At 39.2% G+C, this 24,033-nt stretch overlaps 1 protein-coding gene and 1 long non-coding RNA gene across 15 annotated transcripts in view; both read left to right on the top strand.

The window, feature by feature from the left end:
• Positions 1-24,033, top strand: part of ntm (neurotrimin) — a 337,950-nt gene that overhangs the window by 300,415 nt on the left and 13,502 nt on the right. For 7 of the 14 annotated variants that reach the window (XM_055514684.1, XM_029174745.3, XM_029174747.3 and 4 more), the window contains 3 exons: positions 11,092-11,136; positions 12,144-12,376; positions 19,085-19,210. In XM_055514684.1, the coding sequence (XP_055370659.1) occupies positions 11,092-11,136; positions 12,144-12,376; positions 19,085-19,210 (404 nt within the window). The remainder of the gene's footprint in view (positions 1-11,091; positions 11,137-12,143; positions 12,377-19,084; positions 19,211-24,033) is intronic. The other 7 variants (XM_055514685.1, XM_029174748.3, XM_029174755.3 and 4 more) reach the window with 1 other exon arrangement.
• LOC129605136 (uncharacterized) lies at positions 2,861-6,524 on the top strand. The gene is made up of 2 exons (XR_008696687.1): positions 2,861-5,722; positions 6,255-6,524. It is a non-coding gene; the product is annotated as an uncharacterized LOC129605136 (long non-coding RNA).

Genomic DNA, 24,033 nt, shown 5'->3' with positions numbered 1-24,033 from the left:
ACTTAAGTGGTACATACATTATGCACACAATAACTGTCCTCCACCAGTCAGTACATCTGTGCCCACTTTGTTGCTGGGGTTATACATACTGTATATGTAAGACAGAGCACTCAGAATTAACCTTTTGGAACACCTCTAATTGACATAATAACTAATTTATCTCCTAATATCTTTAACAGCTCCTAAAGTACTTTAGCAATTATGACAGCTACATGGAAAAAGTGCACAGCAGAAGGGACAATTTCCATTTAATAGAAGAAAGCTCCAGCAAAAGAAGGTACAGGTTGGGTGGCCATCTGTCTTGAGGTTTGTGTGTTGAAAATAAAGATTTATAAAGAAATAAAAAGAGAGTGCAAAAGAAACAGAATAACAGAATATAATAATAACAGGAGTGGACTCGTATTCAATAAATATGTAAGTTTTTTTTAACATATAGGTTAAATTTAATGGCAGGGTTTCTAATTAGAAAGGGTTACCCTGAATTCTTCATGAGTAAGTCTAAGTAACAATGTCACTGAGAAGAAACAGGTTCATCAGTAAACATGTTTAGTATGTTATTAGGACCCGGAAATTGGTGTGATCCGGTCTCACACTGTGATTAAATACGTACAGTGCTCTATTGCATGTATTAGCATGTATCAGTATCGGTTACAGTCCACCAGAAACTATAGAATACAATGCGTTTCAGGCAATGCTTGTATGATATTGTCAGAAATGTGTCCTACAGGCTGCTATTGTAGGCTGCAGTGAATTGGAGATGTGGAAGCGACTTTGCGACATCTGGTAGTAGAAAGATTGGCATGCTTTTTTTCCCGATAAAGCAATAAAAATACTTAGTGGGAAACACAATTGTGATGTGCACTGCAGTAAAAATGCCTGTAATATTTAAATTCTATAACTGTACAGTGAATATCTTATTTATATGATGAATGATGGCATGGCCGCAGAAGATGCATACAAAAGATAATTCATATCGTAGCCAGGTTCAATATGCAGTAATTGCACTACCTTTCACCTTCTCTGTCTTTGCTCAATCATTGCTTTGATCTGGACTGACACTACATATCTGTAGTAATAAACTCAGAAGTTAACTACAGTAAGGATGCAATTCCAGGATGATGAGTTGACCGTTTGAAATAGCATATTGCCTGAAAGATGGCCAAGCTTATATAATACAGCTGTGTATTTCCCTTAGGTCTGCAGTGCCTAATCACTTGTGCCTAAACTAGAAAGACATACAGTATATTGTAAGAGACTAGACTTCCCGATTGCTGGGCAACCACTGTTGCTTTAAGTAGTAAAAGAAAATAGTCTGGCAGCACAAACACGGACACCAATAAGAAAGGCACCACGTTGATGTAATATACCTTTTTAATTTGTTAACTGATTTTGACAGCTCTGAAAACAGTCAGGCTGTGCCTCTTTAATGATTGTTGCAACTTCACGCCACCAGGGGACACTCTTGTTTGGTTTTGTGATGTCATTTCCTGTTAGTAATCAGTTTACCTGTGTCACCTGTGTGTGTATTTAAGACCCCCGTTTGTATTGTTAGCTGTTGGTTTGTTAAAGTTGCAGTTACACGCTGCTTGTGCCTGTCTGTTTCATGCAAGGGCTGTCTGTTACTGTTCTCTGCATTAAATATTGTTTCAATGCTTTGTTTTTTTAGTTGCCCTTTTTATTAGTCCTGTTGTGTGTGCATACATATTTATAGTTATTGTTTTCTTTATTAAACTATGTTTAAATTTTAGTCAGTCTGTGTGGCTTGTGCATTCCTCACTGTTGTATGCTGATCAGGCCGGCATAGTTTTGATATTTCCCTCTTGAAAGGGCTTTGTTAGTGCAGCTTAAAAGTCCTGAGTCACTTTGCTTCCTCTAGAAGACACTTCTCATAGCTCATAGTAAGAGTTCCCAAGTTTGTAACCAATAATAGCATGCTGGTGCTAATAAAATGACATCAAAACTGAAAGAAACACACTCTGAGCAAGCATCACAGTTAATTGAGGACATACAAATCTTAAAATACAGATACAGTAAAATCATTTACACCACATTGGTTTAAGGCAAAATAAATGGAGGGAGTAAGGAGTTATCTTTAACCGTCCTTTGTCAGGTACCCTTTTCATTAAGGAGTGAGTCTTAGTGATTACTACTCACTTATAGCAATCTTCCTAAGGATCTGTCCATTTACCATCTTGCCCGGTGTCACAGAGTCTTGTCTTTGCATCTGCCACAGTGTCCAATTTATTAAAAGCTCCCCAGTGCTTTAAGATGCTAGGTGAAGATTTTCAACCCACATATTAGGTTGCAGACAAGTATGTTGACACAAAAATGTTTCTTGATGAGTACATGGATTGGGTTAATTAATGGCTCTATCAGCACAACTAGTGAGGTTTACTATATCATTGTGGTAATAGCAGGAGACTAGGCAGCTCAAGTGGCTCTTTTTAAACAAGTCTTGACAGCAATTGCTTATCTGCTTTGTTCAACAGAGGCAGAAGAACATGTGCTTTCTCATTGCACAAAGACATAACATAAACATAAAAGAGCAAGTATTTGTATTTTTAACATGAAGATTAAAATGTGTTATTTCTTTGGCAAACAATGAGCAAACCATTAATGGAATCACATTTGAAACAAATGTGATTCCATTAATTCCATTATCCTCATGGTCATTTTGTATCTGCATTTATTTTAATTGGCTGTTGCAGTAAGTATTGCAGTATGTCAGCATGTCCAAAGTGTGCATCTCCATGACTGAACCATACTCTTAATGGCTATAATTATAATAATAATTATAGCCATTAAGAGTCGTTGACTCTTAATAACTTCTTATTTGAATCATTACAGCCAACGGCCGCAATTGGCCCGCGGGCCGTGAGTCTGAGACCCCTGGTCTATAAGTTTCTTTTAGGAAAAAGAGTTCTTTTAAGAGACTAGTTACGGCAAATCCTCCAATCATCAATAAACACACACACACACACACACACACACACACACACACACACACACACACACACACACACACACACACACACACAATCTGTACTGCATTAGCACATGTATTTTAACACAATAAGACACTAACTTAACATTCTATTAATATAGTGGATAGTGCAGAAAAACAAAACAAAAGAAGAGTCCCTGCACAGCCTCCGTTGGATAGATTGCAGCAGCTTATATCCACGTAGATCAGTTCAAGGGAAAAAAACAGCCAGGACATTCAGTGGACAGAACGGTACAGCGCTAGCTTCACCTCGCTGTAGGCCTTGAATGGGACAAACTCATTATGATTCAAATGTATGGGGAACGTCTCAGAACGTCTCTCGCTTCACGCAGAGAAAGATGTGCCGTGCGCTGTGTCTGTGAGGCGTTTGCGGGTGCATGGGAAAGTAGGGTACTAGGCAACTACATAATCACCTGGGTTACACTCTCCCCCTCTAAATCAAGAGTCGCTTCATGCATTTGAGTTATGCTGGGAGTACAGTTGGTAGAAGAGCTGTGTCTAATAGTGCAGCAACCAAGGTCGGGAAGAAGAAATTGATTGCCAAATTCAGAGCCTCTCCCAATTCATCAAACATGAACTTGTGAGGCTGGCGCCTCTCCCTAGTGGAGCGCCTAAGGCTCACTGGTTCAGTTACTGTTGTCACATTGTTGACTTCATCCTCAACCTTTTCAGTACAGTCATTCACAGTTTGCACAGTTCTGGAATGTCAACATAATCAGAAGACCTACAGTGCAGGTGTGAAGTTTCATAAACCCTTCTCAACCTAGGGACGTTAGGCTAGGTTTTTACTGTCAGGTTTCTGTGTTCACTTCCTGTTTTATTGTCATAGTCCCGGTTTCCAGTATCATTCTGTTAACGCTAGCATTACTTCCGGTTATCATTACACGCACCTGTCTTGCATTTACCATTACTTACCAGGATATTTAACCACCACCTGTTACCGCAGTAATCCGCCAGATCGTTGAATCAATGTCTTCACGTTCCAGCAGTATCTCGTTCAGCTTATCCCGTCTCCGACCCAGTTCTGTATTCCTGACCACCGATTCTCGTCTGATCCTGACTGGTATAGTAATGTCCTGGTTTCTGTTGCTGAACCCTGCCTGTTACCGGACCTGTCTAAGCCTGCTGATTCAAACACTGAAATCTGAGCCTTCTGGTATTGACCCACGCCGTTATCGGAACCGGTTACGTCTGCTCCCTCAGTGCCTCAATCCTGTGTTTACCCGTGTATTACCTGGACTGTCTGTGACTCCGAGTTCTGTATTAAACCCTTGAATTTTACCATATGTCTGCTGTCTCATCGCTGTGTATGTGGGTCCAATCTCTGCCGAAGCCTGACATTTACTCTCCTTGGCTTTTCCTTTAGTGCAGTGTGTTCAATTCATTTAAATTCAATTCAGTTTTATTTATATAGCGCCAAATCACAACAAGGCACTTTACAAAGTAAGGTTTAAGACCTTACACAACTAAACCCAACAGATCCCACATACAGCAAACCTTTAATTTGACAGCAACAGTGGAGAGAAAAAACTACCTCGCTAACAAGGAAGAAACCTCCAGCAGAACCAGGCTGGATGTGGGCGGCCATCTGCCTCGACCGGTTGGGGTGAGGGGATAGAGAGAGAGAAAAGCACAGCAACAATAAGCAACAACAAAGCACAGGCAGGATGGTTGGATCCGCAGCTGCCCATCCCAGACATATAGCTCTGAGTCCGGTGATACCGGTAGGTGAGGACAGAGTGGAGAAAAGAGAGAGAGAGAGAGAGAGAGAGAGAGAGAGAGAGATGCACATGCAAAATTCACTTTTTGGACATTCTGGTATGTTTATCTGACTCCCTGGGTCACATTAAGACATTCCTGGTGTGTTAGAAGTACGCCCCCTAATTATTTCACATTTTTGAGAGTTTATCCAATCCGGTTCAAGAACCATCGTTTTAAATTTGGCGGCCTCGATACGTCTGCATTTGCGCTGACCAATCACAGAACCAGCTTTGCGCCCCCCAGACAAACCTGGACCCCTAAATGTACCTGAAACATTTTGTTTCAGTCACTCACTCCAGTCACAGACAAAAGAAGAAGTCACTCACTGCGCAGTCTACCATAGGAGGTGGCGCTACTGCACCTTTCAGTTGGTTGCCACCCGCCATTTAAAAGACAAAAGAAGAAGTCACTCAGGTTGAAGAAGCGCCCACTTGCTGCTTCCCCAAACGTAAGTACATGCTTGATACTTATTTGATGTATGTACTCCAGACGTTTCTCTGTTTATAATGTAGCTTCCCTCCTGTGTAAGGAATGCTAATTGCTAGAACCGTTGCGTTGCCACGCAATTTGGATGAGTCCAAGCCTCTCCAGCATTTGTCCGGTTCGAATCGTGTGATATATGGTACTGAGGTCATTCACTCAGCTCACATTATAGCTGCTAGCGCGTTAGCGGCTAGCGCTAGTAAGTTGTGAGAGTCAGCTGTGTTTCTAATTACTACCGAGCCTGTCGTGTGTATGATGTAGCCCGAGTAGACCCGTGAATTTGGGTTATTGCAAGTTCTATCTAAGTCTAACATGTGTTGTTGCTTATCTAGTCAGCTACTTTAGCTGTAAACGTGACATGTTTTTTATACAGGCTGACGCATGCCAGCTACCGAAACGCGAGGAGGTTGCTTCTCAAACTGACACGCGCCTACCTTGTAGAAGAGTAGAAGAATGCTCACCTCAGGAGCAAAGGTATGTACATTTAACAGCGGTATAATCATTTGTTGGCCAATATGCAGTTTTATTTGAAAGAGATTTTGCATTTCACATTTCAGTAGTTGTGGTATTCATAATCTGATCTATATTATTGTCTATGTATTTACTCTGTATGCAGTTGGTCAACTTATTTTGATATTTTAGTCTGTTGACGGGTAATTTGTAACTCTAGTGGTTTGGAGCAGATTATGTGGAAAATGTGATGGAGACCATCTTCAATAAAGTCCTGCCGGACTCAGGTTGTTCTATGAAGGACCTTGTAAACATCCCTGTCCCACCGGCCCTCTGAGCAGAATTTGAGCAACCTGACAGAAAGGAGGTCTTAATGTCATGCTAACATTTAACAAACCAGCACTATAAAAGCTAAGTTGAAAACATGTTTGCTCCAAACAACATTAAAACTGATCTAACTACCTCTATTTATTGTTTAGATCTGTAAAGGTTGTGAGATACATAGGAAATACTGGTCATTTCATTAATCTGCTATTCTATTCTTTATACCTTCTAGAGTGGTTTCAAGGAAAACAGCTGCATCCTCCATCTGTACAGCAGCTGCACTGCTTCCGATGTCTTCCAACACGTGAAGACAAAAAAGATCCTCACATCTCCTCAGCCAACTGCTCATGACTGTACCTGTTCCACTCCAGAAACTATGCTTTCAACATAACTATTAATCCTACCCGTTCATTTTGTGGTCTGCAAATTGAACTGTGACGGTAACTTATCCAGCATTATAGTGCTGGTGCATTGGTTAAAAATAAAGTTGGCTTTGACTATTGCTGTTTCACTGAACTATTTTTGTATGTATATACCTAATGAGGGAAAACAGACAAATGTTTTATAATATTTCAGCTTTTATTGAGGTATTGCCAAAAAAAACAATAATTTAGGCATTTCACAGGTGGTCTAAGTCCAACATAGGTGCCTTGTCCCTCTGGAAACACTGCCCTGATCCAGACCAGGGAAGGTGGGATGACTTGGACTCTTCGCCCTAGAAGTCCCCAGCACCAGCTGACAAGACTTCTAGGCTAAATACCTGCAACAACTTGAGATACACACAGACATAGTACTAAAAAAAACAATAACTACATTTCTATTAGTTATATATTAGCACTTGATATATCATACACCTTACTAAAAGCAATTAAAAAAATATTAGGTCAATATATATTTAGAAACAAAACTATGTTTGTAATTAATTATTCTGTAAATAGTAAAATGTTCTAAAGTTTTTTTTTATGAATTTCTGAGATACTGATTTATTCCATGCATGTGTAATTGTCTGATATACTGTATATTAAATGTGTTCTGTAATTAATACACATTCAATCATACTGGCTCCAGTCCTGGATCATCAACCATACATGGCAGTAGGTTTGGCAACTAGTTCAGGCGTCTTGAGGTAAGATTTATCACAATTTTAATTTATTAATAAAAGTAATAAACACATGCAATATCTTGAAAGCAATAGTTGCTGTCACACCATGCCTCTGTAGCCATTCACTGTTCCTACATTGGCACTTATTTACAGACAAATACGGCAAAATATAAGCTGCAGCTGAAGATCCCATTATAGAAAAATTATTTTCACACAGCAGCAGAACGAGAAATAAAAGAACATGTAAAAATGAGTTTATATTAGTTTATCAAGCTATGCTCCCAAACAAGCTGTAGTCGTGTTATGAATATTCTGTTGTATTAATTCAGGCTGCTAATTTGCAACCATTAGTATCAGCGTTAGCAGCTAATCAAGTTGCGTATTATATAAATTAAATTAAACGTGAATCTGCCAGTTAGACGTACCTTGCGCCAATCGAAGTGTAACCACTTCAACAGCCTCCCATTCGACTTCAGAGTCAGATTTTGGATCAAACATAAAGTTGAACTCCACTTCGAGGACGAGTCAGCCAGTGTCGCTGTTACAATGGATTCAGTGACCGTGACGTTTGATTCCCACGGCTATGCGCTAATGTCTTTTAAACAACTTTGAATTTTGACTAGTTGATCTGTTTCATTTGCTTCCAAAGACATATATAGCTGAATATCATCTGCATAACAATGAAAATTTATAGAATGCTTCCTGATAATCTCACCTAGAGGAGACATGTATAGGTTGAAAAGAATTGGACCAAGCACAGAACCCCGTGGTACTCCATAGCTAATCCTTAAAACTTTGTCATTAACTTGAGCAAACTGGAATCTGTAGGATTTAAACCATCCCAGTGCTGTTTCTGATTCTATGTTCTAGTCTCATCTCTTTGATTAATTGTATCAAATACAGCACTAAGATCTAAGATTAGTGACTTTAACCAGAGTCACTAATAATTTTTTTTTTTCGTCCGGCGCCGGTCGAGCTGGCTGCTGTCCACAACAGCTCCTGTCCTCTTACTTCTATTTATTTACTTTTTTCACTTATTTAAGTTTATCTCTCTAGTGTTTTGTTAGTAGTGTGAGTGTACACAACCTGTACACAGCTTTTATATAGTTTTTCTAAGTTTGGCGCAGTACGAACGCTGTTTAAAAGCTACAATGTGCGTCAGGGCCAGAGCGCGCATTGTTTACACTGCAGAGCAGCTGATCGCGCTGCGCAGCGCCGCAGTTCTCCTCAGGGGCAGACACGAGATCACCCCTGACCCGACGTGGGCACCGCGCCGGAAAAATACGACGGGAGAAAACGAGACGCTTCAGACTCTCTCTCCCGTCCGTCATCATGGGAAACGTGAGATCTCTTCCCAAAAAGATGGACGAGCTGGAGTACAGTGCAGACAGAATGGAGAACAGCGGTAAGAGGAAGGGAGGGGTCTGGCTGTGTTTGTGAACATGAGATGGTGTATGCCAGGACATTGCACTGTCAAAATGAAGCTGTGTAACAGAGACATTGAGCTGTTAGTGGTGGGCATGAGGCCATTCTACCTGCCACGGGAGTTCACACACGTTATAATAATTGCTGTGTACGTCCCACCCTCCGCTAACGCTGACACAGCTTCTGAGACCCTGCTCTCAGTCACCAGCAGGCTGCAAACACAGCACCCACAGGCCCTCTTCCTGATCTCTGGGGACTTTAACCATGCACCTCCTTCAGCTGCTCTGCCTACATACACCCAGTATGTGACCTGCCCCACCAGAGACAATAAAACACTGGACTTATTCTATGCCAACACCAAAGAGGCCTACGCTGCATCATCCCTCCCACCGCTGGGCAGAGCTGACCACAACATCCTGCATCTCCTGCCTGTGTATAAACCTGTTGTACACAGGCAGCCGGTGGTGCCCCGCACAGTGAAGAGGTGGACAGCTGAGAGCGAGGAGGCTCTCAGGGACTGTTTTAACACCACTGTGTGGACAGAGCTCTGCGACCCACATGGGGAGGACATTAACGCAATAACAGACTGTGTAACGGACTACATCAACTTCTGCTGTGAAAACACGTTCTAAAATGACTTGTTTTCTCGTCTTCCCAGCTTTTATTCTGGAGGGGGAAATCAAACCGTTAAAACGTACACGGACCCGACACAGTACTTAAACACAAGGACATACTGTATAAAGACAGCGCGACATCAGCAACTGACAACAAACACTAGCGCGTATTGACAACTTGATCCAAGTCATCTGCCTATGAATAAGCGGCTCCTCAGCACCATCGTTGGAACGTCACATCACTGTCTGCTTCAGACGGTGACGCCATTACCCCGATTCTCTCTTTGCCTGCATTAGCACATGCATACACAACATCTATCATTCGGGCTCTTACGTTTCATTCAGAGTCAGAGCAAATTATAGGTCATTGCGGTCTGAGTAAATTTTAAGAGTTTGGTTTCTCCACCAACTTAAAAGCTGCTATAACGAGAGAACAACTTATTTTTTCGTTCTCAGTTTCAGCTTTAACTCCAACTCCGTGCCTTGTGTCGAAAAAACAACAACACTTGAATTCCTTTTGTCGCTCATACCAAGAGAGGACGAAACAAAACGAAAATCCAGTTTGTTTTGTATTTTTTACTCTCGATCAACAAATCGGAAGATAAGTACAGATATACATATAAAATACATTTATAACACAGAGTGATAAATAAATATAGATTCCTCTTTTATGGTAAGGATTGGTGCGAATTTTGTCTGCTCCAATTATTGCAGTTCTCTTATGGTTTTGGACTCAAAATTAATGGTAACATTTTCCCTCTCTATCTTACATTTCTGTAACATTGGATTGACAGTTTATTTAAATTTTTATGTTTCTCGTTTTGCCATCAGTGCAGATGTGATAAGGCAAGAAATGAGTATAAAACATTTTTCTCTACACATGAATTTAGTTTTTTAGTCACGTTTGTTTTACTTATATCGATAACAACCATTCAAACAAGAATTTCTTATCAAATATTCATATAAATAGACAAATATATTTTAAATATATTTTGCTGTTGTCAAATGACAGGACAAAAAGTATATTTTAAGGAGATTTCACTGTATTGAAAAAGTCGAGCCACTGGAGGCTCCTTTTTTTTTACTTCTTGATAAAATGACCTTTGCTGGACCAGCAGCTGCTATGTCACAGCTTAAATCTTTTGCACTTTTGTATTACACCCAATGAGCAGCACTTCTACTAACATGACTGCAACGAGTTTCTCATGAACTGGAAGATGGAAGGCAGCCTGAGCATGATGTCAGAGTACCTTTGGCTGTGCCACTTACTCTCAGATGAAATGAAAACCCCTGAAGGCTGCATTCCTGCAGGAGGCCATGTCCAAAGTCTAGGCCTCCATGACTCAGATTTTTTTTAAAAATTACAAAAATTGTCGAATGTTGTTCACAATTTAGTCCTTGGTTGTACCATGAAGCCTGTATCAGACGTCCACCCATGTCTGTGGTCCATAATAATAAAAGCCAACTTCAGGAAATGCTTTACCCTCATAGGTGTCTTCAGTATTTTTGGTAATGCGCGGCTGCCCACTGCTCGCCCCAGGGGATGGGTTAAGTGCAGACATGTTTCATTACCATGTACTGTACAATACTTGCGTGATGATAAAAAAAGACTATAAACTATAATGTCTTGGCACACCTGTGTTAACTGTGTATGGCTAAGTGTTTTAGTCATACGTGAAATAGAAGAAATTAAATTCATTCCTTGATTTTGAATATCAGAGATGTCAGAATACCGAAGTAACATCCACACAAGTATCTAAAAATGTATAATATTACACACATTTTATTTTAAATGTTGTATAGTGTTACATTTTGTTTCATAAACTTTACAGCTAATTTAAGTTTTAAGCAAGTCGGAAGAAAAACCCCTGTCATAATGGATCATTTTTATTGCATTATTGATACCTGCCTTTTACATTTACACACAGGCTGAATTCTTCTCATCATCCCAGGCTTTGTGCTGTGGAGCAAAAGTCAGTACAAACTACAAATATCAGAAACTCCTGTGGTAAAATGTGATGTATTTGTTCAGTGTCCAAGAAATGTTTCTGCTTTTGTACAGTTCGTGTTACAGTTTATTTTATTTATGCAGTACTGTATAGCACCATTTCACACCAATTGGTCGTCTCAAGGCACTTCACAAAGGTTTAAACCCTCAAAACACAAAATATTATATAGATTTATATAGTAGATAGACCCAATATATTGTGGCTTAGCAAGCACAGGTGAGGAAAAACTAACTTTAATGGAAAAACCCTCTAACAGAACTTGTGAACCATGTGCCTCAGTTGGCTACGGTGAGGAAGGAAAGCAACAACAACAGACAACTGCACACTGGAAAACACATACTACAGCATAAAAATAAGGCTTACTCTAACCATAACCAATAATTAATTATAACCATAGCCCTAAAAACATCTGAAAAATAAAAAAATAAGAAATACTAAACTAAAAATATATGTGAACATGCACTGTAGACCATACAAACAACCATAAATAAAAAGAACAAATGATTTTTTGCCTTGGTCTTGGGTAATAATATATATATAATATTAACGTAAGAAAACATAATTAAATAATATTCAATTTTATTAAACTAAACCAAACAATAGCTTAGCATTTCTGAGCAACCTTTATCATATAGCCACCCCAGAATAAGCTTGTTCTCATTGTCGTTGTCCTGAACACAGCTTTTGGAAAGACCTACTAGTGACCTACTGTCACTGTCAGTTCATGCATAGTGGAAAATTTGTGACTGTTTCCATCTCACCCAACCGTTGATACCTGGTTGTACTATTTTGTTGTGGCATTTTTTTCTCTTTTCAGGTCACAGGTTTGGTTTGACAAACTCACCATCTAAACTGTTTAATTGGTGTATGTCACTGCCTGTCACTTTTACGTGATTGTATGAGTACCTAATGCATTAGTGACATAATCTCTAGTTTACCTTTCAGTGTTATAATTTGTTATTCCTTTACAGGTGTGCACAGGGGGACATTGTCACCCACACAGCATGGCTTAACCGGTCAAGTATACTGTATGCTGGAGAAGACAAATGGTCAGTGGATCCCAGAGTCAATCTGGTGACACTTAATCAAGAAGAGTTTACCATCAAGATTGAAAATGTGGACATGACAGATGAAGGCCAGTATGTGTGTGCAGTCCAGACAAGCAGTCGTCCAAGAACCACATCAGTGCACATTCTTGTCCAAGGTATTTCATTTGAACTTTTACTGCTGGAGCTAATAATAATGATGCTAATAAAAAGCTACTTCTGTGCTCACATCTAGTTTCTTTAAAATACATACCAGTTAATTGTTTATGTGTAGCTTCTAGTATGACATATTGAGTATTGAGATAGTGATCTTGTTTAAATATAATGTATAGTCTTTTTTTTCTAATTGTACTGGTTTATACAATGAGAGTGTTACAAACTCCCCCCATCGGCTCCGAACCGGCGGGGCTTGACAGGGAACAGGAGAGGAGATGATGACCAGGTTGCAGGGGAAAAGGGAAGAGGGAAGACCCCAACTGCACAACCCAATACACACAGGAATAAAGTGAACATAAAATGATTTATTAAATACAAACAAAAACTCACAGCACTTGCTAAATGAACAATAACACAGGAAGATATGAAGACTAAACACACGCTCCATTCCTAATAGGCAACACAAACCTAAACATTCATGACAACTACAAACCTTCACAGGAGTCAAAAGACAGGACATCCAAACAAACAAAAACTCCACGTCTTCAAACTCCTCTTTAACCTAAGATGTAAGAAGCTTATACCTTGACACACCAGACATCATTGCGAACAAAAGCAGGGCTTAAATACTAAATACACAGGTGACACAAATTATCCAAATTAATTATTTTTATGATGATTGTCTATGGGAATCATCGTTCAACTTTTTGTCAACTTCCCTCTTTTCATCAGCTTTTTTTCAGCTTTTCCATTAGTGTGTATTGCGTGAGCTAGAGTGCGTGATGTCACAGCTAGAGTGCGAGAGCTCGTTTTTCTTCTTACTTCTGTCTTTCACTCGTTACTACAGCCACAGTTTTCAATCTATCAACATAATATTTTCACTGAATTGTAGTCATACTTGTCTTCTTTGATGATGTGTCTGGCTAAGCCATCAGATTTACACTTTACACTCCTGAATTTCTCCAATAAACTCTAATGATAATTTCCGCCAGATGTCTGGGAAAAAACGCAGGAGACACAATTTGAAATTGTGAGTGTGACCACAATCTTTAGTCCTCAAACATAAAATTCACACCAGTAGTTCACTGTTGCATTGGGATTCAAAAAGTGAAGTTATTTTCAAGATAACTATTATGGTTTAGCTGAAACAAGCCTGTTTATCAGGGGTGAAACTGATAAGATTGATCTTGATTTTCACGCCTTTTGTCTCCATGGCAACAGTGCAGCTGCAGATTTGACTCACAGGTCAAACTTCTGATGCTCAGTGTACAGAGCAGTTCACTGCTTATACTGATTGGTCAACTACACTATTGAATTGTGTAGTAATCTAGCACATACTTCATCCAAATCCCTTTAAAATAAAAGCATCAAGACAAATAATTAGCTTTAAAAGCAATATTTCTGCTTTTGATTAACAGTTTCGAATTACCCACACATGCTTCCCCTAAGTCCTTTTAAAATAAAAGCACCAATGCAATTTATTAGCTTTTACTGCACTGTTTTTGCCTTTCAATGCTTGATTATGACTATTTAAAGACTAATTGACAGTTAGGTAATTAGCCACTTTTCCTCTAAATAATTTCAAATAAAAGCACCAATGCAATTTATTTGCTTTAAGTTTCTGTTTCTGACTGAATAATTACCAATCATTAATGAGACTAATTTTAAGTTCAGCAAATAACCACACAGGCACTTACAATGGTGGTTTTATTCTGAAAGGGCTTAATCCAAATCTTCCAAGGACTATTTTTGCTTTTGAATGACAAATTATGACTATTAAACAACTATTTTATAGATTAGTAATCACACACAACCTTTAAATCCTTTCAAAATAAAAACACCAATTTAAATTATTGCCTTAAATGGCAAGAATTTTGGTTCTGAATGGTTAATTATGACTAGTTATTAAACTGTTACACAGTTAAGCAATTAATTACAAATGCTTCCTTCAAATCCTTTCAAATTAAAAGGCTAGTCTGCTTTTTCATGATTGTCAACAATACAACTGTTGACAATCAAACTGGTCAACTTTTTAATCTTTGTCATCTTTTTACCTTGGTCACCTTTTTAATCATCATCTTTTTAATTGCTGTAATCGTTATAATCTTTGACATCATTTTGTCATTGTCATCATTTTGTCGTAGTCAACTTTGTGACATCAGCAGCTTAATCAGCGTTTGGCATCGTTGCGGCAGCAGATCAGCTCTCCTATGTAATTCCTCGAGAAATTGCTTTTTCTAATTTACCTATTCATAGCTCCTCGGGAGAAAGTGTGGGCTGAAACCCAAACATATGGACACACTGGCCATTCCTGGTCCTCTGGGGCCATTGGTCTTCTGGTTTTTTCAATTACCCTGCTGATCACCTTGATCAGGTGTCAGTTGGCGTTTCTAGCTGCTAATTTACTGATTATGATTGATGTAATTATTATCTTCTATTTTATTACATTGTGAAAACATACTACTAATAACAATGTCTTCTACATACAGCAGGAACAGGCCCTTATATGCCCCACATATTCACAAAAGAAAACACTGTCATGTGGATGATGGAGAACTGAGACACTGCACAACAACGGATTTGCGTGTCACTGCAGTGATATGTTGTACAGTCTGATGGCTGTGGGCAGGAATTAACCTGCGGTAGCGCTCCTTCCTGCACTGTGGGTGTAACAGTCTAGCACTGAAGGAGCTGGTCAGGGCCTCTACAGTGTGGTGCAGGGGGTGGCAGGGGTCATCCATGATGGATATTAGTTTGGACAACATCCTTCTGCCCGTCACCTTCTTGATGGACTCTTGTGTGCAGCCCAGGACAGTGGCTTTTTTAACTAGCTCGTTCAGTATCTTTCTGTCTCTGCCTGCACTGCACCCCCGCTCAGCACACAACTCCATACAGGATGCTGAGGCCACCACAGTGTCATATAAAGTCCTTAGAAGCTGTTTGCAAACACCACCACACACCATAGGACCTCAGTCTCCTCAGCAGGTGGAGGTGATTCTGGCCCTCCTTATACAGAGCATCCGCGTCCAGTTCAGTTTATTGTTGAGGTGAACATCCAGGTATTAAGACAAGACAAGACAAGACAAGACAAGACAAGACAAGACAAGACAAGAAAAGACAAGAAAAGAAAAGAAAAGAAAAGAAAAGAAAAGAAAAGGACAGGACAGGACAGGACAGGACAGGACAGGACAAGACAAGACAAGACAATTTAAGTGTGAGTTAGTTGAATACCTTAAAGTTATACTGTGTTGCTTTAGTTATGTCTTTATTCTGTTAATTTACAATGCTAGACATCTTTCTTTCGCAATGCACCAGAACGACGTAACATGTTGCATGGGTAGTTAGTGCTGTGTTGAAGAGATACTTTCTTATCAGAAGTGATGCAATTACCTTCTGTACAGTACTGTAGATGTTAAGGACAATTGCAAAATGTGCATTGATTGTTTCAAGATCTTAGTTGATTTTTGCATAATGTCGGGGCGCCATTATCTTTTGGCAGGGAGAGAGTGAGGATAGTGACTATGGAAACAAGACCCCCCCCCTATATCTTAGAATTTAGGTGCAGTACAAGAAACCGGTTTGGGACAGCTGAGTGTTGCCAGAGTTGCAGAGTGGAGTGGTCCACATACGCAGGTGTGGCAATTTTTAGAGAAGAGCGCGGGAGAGAACCCGACCGACAAGCTAGGTTGGGTGGCGTTGCGAATCTGAAAAGTTAGCACGCGACAAGAAAACAAATAAAAGCACACGAGAAAGACAGGGTCTGGCGTCGTTATTTGACTGTTCTACACCTTGAAATTGCATTCTTGGTGCTATAAAAATAGGTGTGGGTACATTTCAATGTTACAACTATTATTATTTTTCTTATTGTTATGCACACTCATTGCATTCCTTCACATTAATGTGTGTGGCCACATTAATACACATACCTGTCACCTCAACTTGCCTCTGAAAGTGTTTGCGATTCTAGAGGCCATAGTAATCGAGTAGATGTCTGGGAGGCATTATAAAACTTCAGAAATTATTTCAGTAAAAAGTAATAAATATTCAACAATTAGTTTTCTGGTTTATGAGTAGATAACTGTAAATCTAATGATATTATGTATTGCAGTGTTGCAATGTGACCTTAAAGTATTTCACAGACTCTGATGTGGTCTCTATGTGCACAATACTGTGGATTTTGAACTTTCTTTTGTGATCTCCCATATTCATTGTATTCAAAACCACAACTCCTCAAATGGAAGCAGTGAGTTATGAAAAAAAATACAAGTATTTTGGTAGCTGACTTCAGGACAGTCTTTGAAGCACTAACTGAGAAAAATATGTAAGGTTACACCTCTATTAAAGTGAAATTTTACGTGCTTTATATGAAATTGAGGCCAGAGAGGAACAGAAACACATACTGTACACATGTAAAACGAAAACACAGTGTACTATGTGTACTAGCTTAACTATGAAACACTTATGCTACATTCTCAGTACAGCAATTAAGCATTGCTAATTATTTTTTCTTTATTGCAATTGCTTCAATCGCTTTGTAGATTTAAAACAGTTTAATTTCCACATTGTCTATAGTTGGCAAAATTACAACTTCAAATAACAATACTCTAACACGTACAGTAATAAATCAATGAACATTTATGTACATGTGTGTTTTTATTTTTTTAGAAACAAGTACAAGCACTGACTTGGCTTCTAGCTTGAAGTTCATACTGTACTTAAAATTGAGCACAGAGTGGCATTTCGAAACGGGCAATATACTAAAAAATATAGTAAAATACACAGTAATTTTGATTATATATTTTTTCTAATGTGTTTGAGAATGGTTGAGCTGGGCACCAAAGGACCCTATTAATCTACAAATATGACAGCATGATGCTCAATAGTTAAAGGTGTTACAAACAGGCAAACTGACCTAGAGCTGTGCTTAGTGTGAGTAGGAGAGGGCTGCTGAGGCCCACAAATCAAACTAGAGGGGAGGAGCTAAATGCCGACCTAGAACAAGTGTAACTAATGAACGGACAGGACAAACCTCAACACTGGTCAACAAAACCACGATGGGCAGGGTAACATCCATGTAACAGTAGACAACGAAGCGACAAAGAATGTGCATAGACTAAGAACTTAAATACAAGACAAAACAGGTGAACCAAATCAAACTAATTATAGAAAATGACAAAACAAACAAAGAGGACACGAAACAAAACAAAACCAGAGGGCCCCCTGGCAGCGTGGAAGCAGGGCCGCAACATAATGTTTTGGCCTTTAAATAATTAATAAACTGTATTAAACAGCAAGGTGATGGTCAGGAAAGTATGCACAATTCTGACAGCTACTGATCATTTATTTCAATGAAAAAGAAAAAAAGCAAGAAACAACATTAAGCATCTGTACTGCTGCTGCAACGTGTTTCTCACTTGAAAGTTTCTTCCTATGTTTTTTTGACTCCAAATACAGCACCTATGTAGAAATTAAGGAACAGGCAAGGGAGGTTTGTTAGGATGAAGCAGGGCCTTGATCTTGCTGGTCTTAGTGACCTAACTGACACTGGAGCAATGTCACTATTGGCACTTTAGTGGTTTTTCATAAAATAAACAAAATAGGATGAACTAAAAAAACTGTTGTTTATGCACATGTGCAGGACATGTACACAACAATCTGTATTTATTGTTGATGCTTTGGGGGCATGTAGCTTTGTCTAATTAGCAAATCTTTAGCTCCATAATACATCTTTTCCAAGTAGTTGTATTGCTATTTGTTATCTTATCATAATTTATGACATAAGTCGACTTATGTTAAAAACACGGTTAAAAAAATGTATTATGTTCTGTGACAACTGGTGAATTTCATGATGCCTCATACTGTAGGTACAGGTAGTTGGTAGGTAGGTATGTAGGTGGTGGTGGTGGTGGGGGGGTTGGTAGGTAGGTAGGTGTGTGTGTGGGGGGGGGTTGTTGAAAAATATTTACAGAGCAGTAGAAGATGGATGGATGGATGAATTACTTTGCACACTTATGATTGCTTTCACATTGTATAGAAGGGAGGATTGAAAAAAGCAAAATGTATTATTAGGTCAAACATACATATACATACATATGTATACACATGTACCCATATATTCACACATACAGTCACATTATCAAATCTAGTTACTTTGTATGCACTGGATACACATACAACTCCTATAGACTGCTGCAGGCACATATATGTATGTACTACAGGTGCAGTATGCTTAACAGATACCGGTCAACCCTTACAGGGGGGGAAGAGTTGTACAGACTGGTAGCTACTGGTAGAAAGGATCTCCGGTGGCTTTCTGTGGAGCACCTAATACTGATTAGTCTCTGGCTGAAGGTGCTCTTCTGTCCAACCAGCACACTGTGTGTAGACTGTACATTATTAATGTATAGCCTACACATTGTAATCAAACTGATATTAAATAAAGGGGCAACCTTTATTCAGTTTCTGTAACTCAGACATTAGTTGTCAGAGTCCAAGTAGGTCCTGCTTAAAATAACATTTATATAAAGACAGGTTTTTCTAAACCTCTTATATAAAATAGTAATATAGTATTTTTGTAATTCTGTTTCCTGCTATTATACTAATCATAATAAGGATAACAATACTATAACTGCATTCAGCAGCCACACTAATAAATAGTGAGGACAAGATTGCTTGCAGCAAACTTAAACATATGTTGTTTCATTCCTCAGTACCACCGAAAATCATCAACCTGTCAAGAGATATAGTGGTAAACGAAGGCTCCAACGTGACCCTCCTTTGCCAAGCCAGAGGTAAACCAGACCCTGTCATAACCTGGAAGCTCATCTCCCCATCAGGTAAATTGTTTGTCCATAAATTATTACAATTGTAAACGTTTTAATGCCATAGTAATTTCTGCTAAATCTATTATGTTTTCTATCATTGTCAGGATTTCAAAAACTGTAAACTTTGATTAATAATTCATGCTGGGGGTTATAAGGTTGAAATGTCATCTGGGTAATATAATATTATAATACAAGTATATGTATGATTGGTGTTAACTCTGGTCAGAAGACATTGGTGAGCTGTAAGTGGTCTTCGCCATACTGCCATGTATGAAACACGTGATGCTTCCAGTTTTTATCCTTTAAGCAAGTCTCAAATAATATATTATTACCAGAACATTTTTTGTTGGATTTAGTATTTATTTGTTTTCTTTTTGTACCCGATGTTATAATTTAGACCTATTGAAATAATACACCTAATTAAAACAGCAGTTTTATTTGAATGACTTAGTGTTTGTGGCTGTTTCCCAGTGGAAAGCCGAGACAAAATATGTTGCTTCATCTGGTGATTTAATCCTGAATTTAGCTTTCATTTCTGGGGTTTTAACACATCTTCTGTAGCCAGTACATAACATGGGAAAACATCCTACTGTACTGCATACCTTTTCTCGTATACACACAGGTTGTGACCCAGCTCCACCTCACCTTTGATAGATAGAAGGCTTTATGGGCTTGTGGGGGAACAGATCAACGTTGCAGTCAGGGCCCAACTGAAAAGTTTGTCAACCCAGTTAACACCCGATGCTTTAAGGTAGCTGAAATAAACATGCATGATTAAATTTGGCTTAGGAGCACAAGTCTTCAAAGAATAAAAATAAAGAAATGCTTAGATATGTTTATTTGAAGTCTGAGTTGGATTAGTTGATTAATGGTACATTTAAATCTATTTGAACTTTTTTAATTGGCAGATGGAGAAGTAGCTATAATTGTATTACAGTATATGCTATACTATGTCTCATCTAATGAAGATTTTATGAGAAGACATTGTGTTTTCTGTATGTTTTGAAGCTACAGATATTGATGTGCACAGTTGCCATAGTTACAATACACACAAAAACAGTTCATTGTAGTTCGTTTTTTTTTCCTGTAAAACCACTGATCCACACTCTGTTGAGGGCAAGACAGAGATGAGATATGCTCACATCTTCAATAAACTATTATCTCATCTTGGAGACGATGGAGATAAAAAGTCAGCCAATTAGGGAAAGTTTTTCTATTATACTTTTTCAGGCTAAAGAGTATTGGACCTGAATGTCTCAAAAAGGTGTCTTTCATGCTAAACGTGTACTGTAGATCGCCTCTCTTGGCAGAACAAGCTGTTTTTGTGGTGTGTCTCTTAGTGTGCTAATGAGATGTGACCCCTTTGCCTCTTTAACACAGGGGAGGTCAGGTCACAGCATCTTTCTTGTTGTCCTGGTAACAGCATCATATGCCAAACTCAGACTCTGGTAACTGGTATGTGCCTTAATATAAAAGCTTTGTTACACATTGTATACGTGTATATGGTTGTAAGCAACAAAAGTGTTTGTGCATTGCTACAGTGATCCCCAGTTTGAAGAATCTGCCATTTGGCCAGTTAAAGAATAGATATGCATAGTGGTGCGGCTACAGCTAACAGCTAATGGTGTGTTTGCAGACAGATAAATATAGACCAAGGTCAGTGCACCCTTATCCCATACATCATGACCACAGGGCGACTCGAGGGAGTGACGTAGCACGGAGAAAGATTTTCCACTATTATTATGGGACTTAACCTGAGGAACGTCCTCTTATGTAGTGACTGATTTCTTCCTGAGTGCACAACTCTGACTACAGTTTGCTGCATTGGACTACTTACCATGTACCATGGTGCTTCCTTGTCCGTATGCACTCCTCCCCTTAACTAATGTTAAATTAATAACTACACCTCAACTAATGAATGTATTTTTTACATGTGTGAAGGGAAGCCAACTTTTAAACCTTTTTTCTAAGATTCTGATTCAATTCAATTCAATTTTATTTATATAGCGCCAAATCACAACAAAGTTATTTCAAGGCACTTTACAAAGTAAGGTTTAAAACCTCACACAACTAAACCCAACAAATCCCACATACAGCAAGCATTTAATTTGACAGCAACAGTGGAGAGGAAAAACTCCCTCTCTAACGAGGAAGAAACCTCCAGCAGAACCAGACTGGATGTGGGCGGCCATCTGCCTCGACCGGTTGGGGTGAGAGGATAGAGAGATAGAAAAGCACAGCAACAAGCAACAACAAGCAACAACAGAGCACAGGCAGGATGGTAGGACCAGGGACTGGATGCAGGCAGGATGGTTGGATCCGCAGCTGCCCATCACAGACACCAAACTTTGAGTCCAATGATACCTGTGGGTGAGGACAGAGAGGGAGAAAGAGTGGGGGTGGGGGGGGGAGGAGAGAAGCACAACTACTGGACAGAAAGAGACAAGGTTAGTTAAACATTGGACAATGATGGGAGGTTATGGGACAGAGGAGGTAGAAGGAAACAGAGGAGCTCAGTGTATAAATTAAGTCCCCCAGCAGTCTATGTCTATTGCAGCTTAACTAAGAGATGGTTCCTGTGACTAACAATAATTGCCAGTGACCTGAACCATCTCTAACTATAAGCTTTATCAAAAAGGAAGGTTTTAAGCCTAATCTTAAAGGTGGAGAGTGTGTCAGCTTCTCGAAGCTGAAGAGGGAGCTGGTTCCAGAGGAGAGGAGCTTGGTAGCTAAAAGCTCTCCCCCCTGTTCTACATTTAAACACTCTAGGAACCGCAAGTAGCCCAGCGCTCTGAGAACGAAGTGTTCTGCTGGGAGCATAAGGAACTATAAGGTCTTTAAGATAAGAAGGAGCTTTATCATTGAGTACTTTGTATGTGAGTAGGAGAATTTTAAATTCTATCCTACATTTTACAGGCAGCCAGTGCAGAGAAGCTAATGTAGGAGAAATGTGATCTCTCTTTCTAAGTCCTGTCAGAACTCTGGCTGCAGCATTTTGAATGAGCTGTAGGCTTTTTAAGGAGCTGTTAGGACATCCTATGAGTAAGGAGTTACAGTAGTCCAGCCTAGAGGTAACAAATGCATGGATCAGTTTCTCTGCATCGCTCTGAGAGAGGATGCTTCTGATTTTAACTATATTTCTAAGGTGGAAGTAGGCGGTTCTGGAGATTTGTTTAATGTATGATGTAAAAGAGAGATCCTGGTCAAACATGACACCAAGGTTCCTCACAGTAGAGTCTGAAGCTAATGTTATGCCATCCAGGGTGGCTATCTGACTCAATAGTGTCTCTCTCAGATTTTTAGGCCCAACAATAAGAATCTCGGTTTTATCTGAGTTTAGTTGAAGGAAGTTTTGGGACATCCAGGATTTGATGTCTTTTAAACAACCCTGAATTTTGACTAGTTGATCTGTTTCATTTGGTTCCAAGGACATGTATAGCTGAGTATCATCTGCGTAAAAATGAAAATTAATAGAATGCTTTCTAATAATCTCACCTAGAGGTGACATGTATAAGCTAAACAGAATTGGACCCAGCACAGAACCCTGTGGAACTCCATAGCTAATCCTTGTGCGTGTGGAGAATTTATCATTAACATGAACAAACTGGAATCTGTTCAACAAATAGGATTTAAACCATCCCAATGCTGTTCCATTAATCCCGATTCTATGTTCTAGTGTCTGTAATAGAATGTGATGATCAATTGTATCAAATGCAGCACTAAGATCTAACAGGACAAGGACAGAAACTAGACCATTATCCGAAGCTAATAGAAGATCATTAGTGACTCTAACCAGAGCTGTTTCTGTGCTATGATGTTTTCTAAATCCTGACTGAAAATCTTCATACAGGTTATTCCCACTAAGGTGGTCAGATAATTGTTTAGCCACGATTTTTTCCAGAATCTTGGAAATAAAGGGTAAATTTGAAATGGGCCTATAGTTGGCTAGTTGTCCAGGGTCAAGGGTTGGTTTTTTCAATAGAGGTTTGACCACAGCCACCTTAAAAGCCTGTGGTACATAGCCTAGTTGTAAAGATTGGTTGATTTGATTTAATATGGATGAGCTGATTAAAGGTAGAACTTCTTTGAGTAATCTGGTTGGGATTGGATCTAAAAGACAAGTGGACGACTTGGAAGAGTTAATTATTGAGGTTAACTCCATATGAGTTATAGGGGAGAAGCTGTCTAGGTAAGACAGAGGATTTAATAAATTTAAAGTTGATGGATCTAGACAGTGCTTTCTGTCATTTGGAAGAAGTCGCTGCTGAATGTTTTTTCTAATGATGATAATTTTATTAGTAAAGTAGTTCATAAAGTCATTGCTGCTGAGATTTAAGGGGATAGTAGACTCAATACAGCTATGACTCTTTGTCAGCCTGGCTACAGTGCTGAAAAGAAACCTGGGGTTGTTTTTGTTTTCCTCAATTAGGGAGGAATAATATGTTTTTCTAGCAGCACAGAGTGCTTTTTTATATTTCATTAGACTGTCCTTCCATGCAATGCAGTTTACATTTATTTTGTTGGAACGCCACTGTCTTTCTAGTTGTCTAGTCCTTTGCTTTAGACTGCGGATGTCTGAGTTATACCACGGAGCTAACCTCCTCTGATTCACTGTCTTCTTCTTCAGAGGAGCCACTGTGTCTAACATTGTACGTAGAGAAGCTGCAGCATCATCTACAAGACAGTCAACCTGTTCATAAGGATTAAGGTGACTGTTCTCTGTGTATCTGCAAGACATTGAGGCAAAAGATGATGGAATCATCTGCTTGAATCTGGCAACAGCATTGTCAGATAAACATCTGCTATAGTAACATTTCTTTCCAGCTGTTATAGGG

The sequence above is a fragment of the Betta splendens genome, chromosome 14 (genome assembly GCF_900634795.4).
Source record: "Betta splendens chromosome 14, fBetSpl5.4, whole genome shotgun sequence".
NCBI classification, from domain to species: Eukaryota; Metazoa; Chordata; class Actinopteri; order Anabantiformes; family Osphronemidae; genus Betta; species Betta splendens.
The sequence above is the reverse complement of the archived record's forward strand: the minus strand, read 5'-3'. Positions and strand labels throughout refer to the sequence as shown.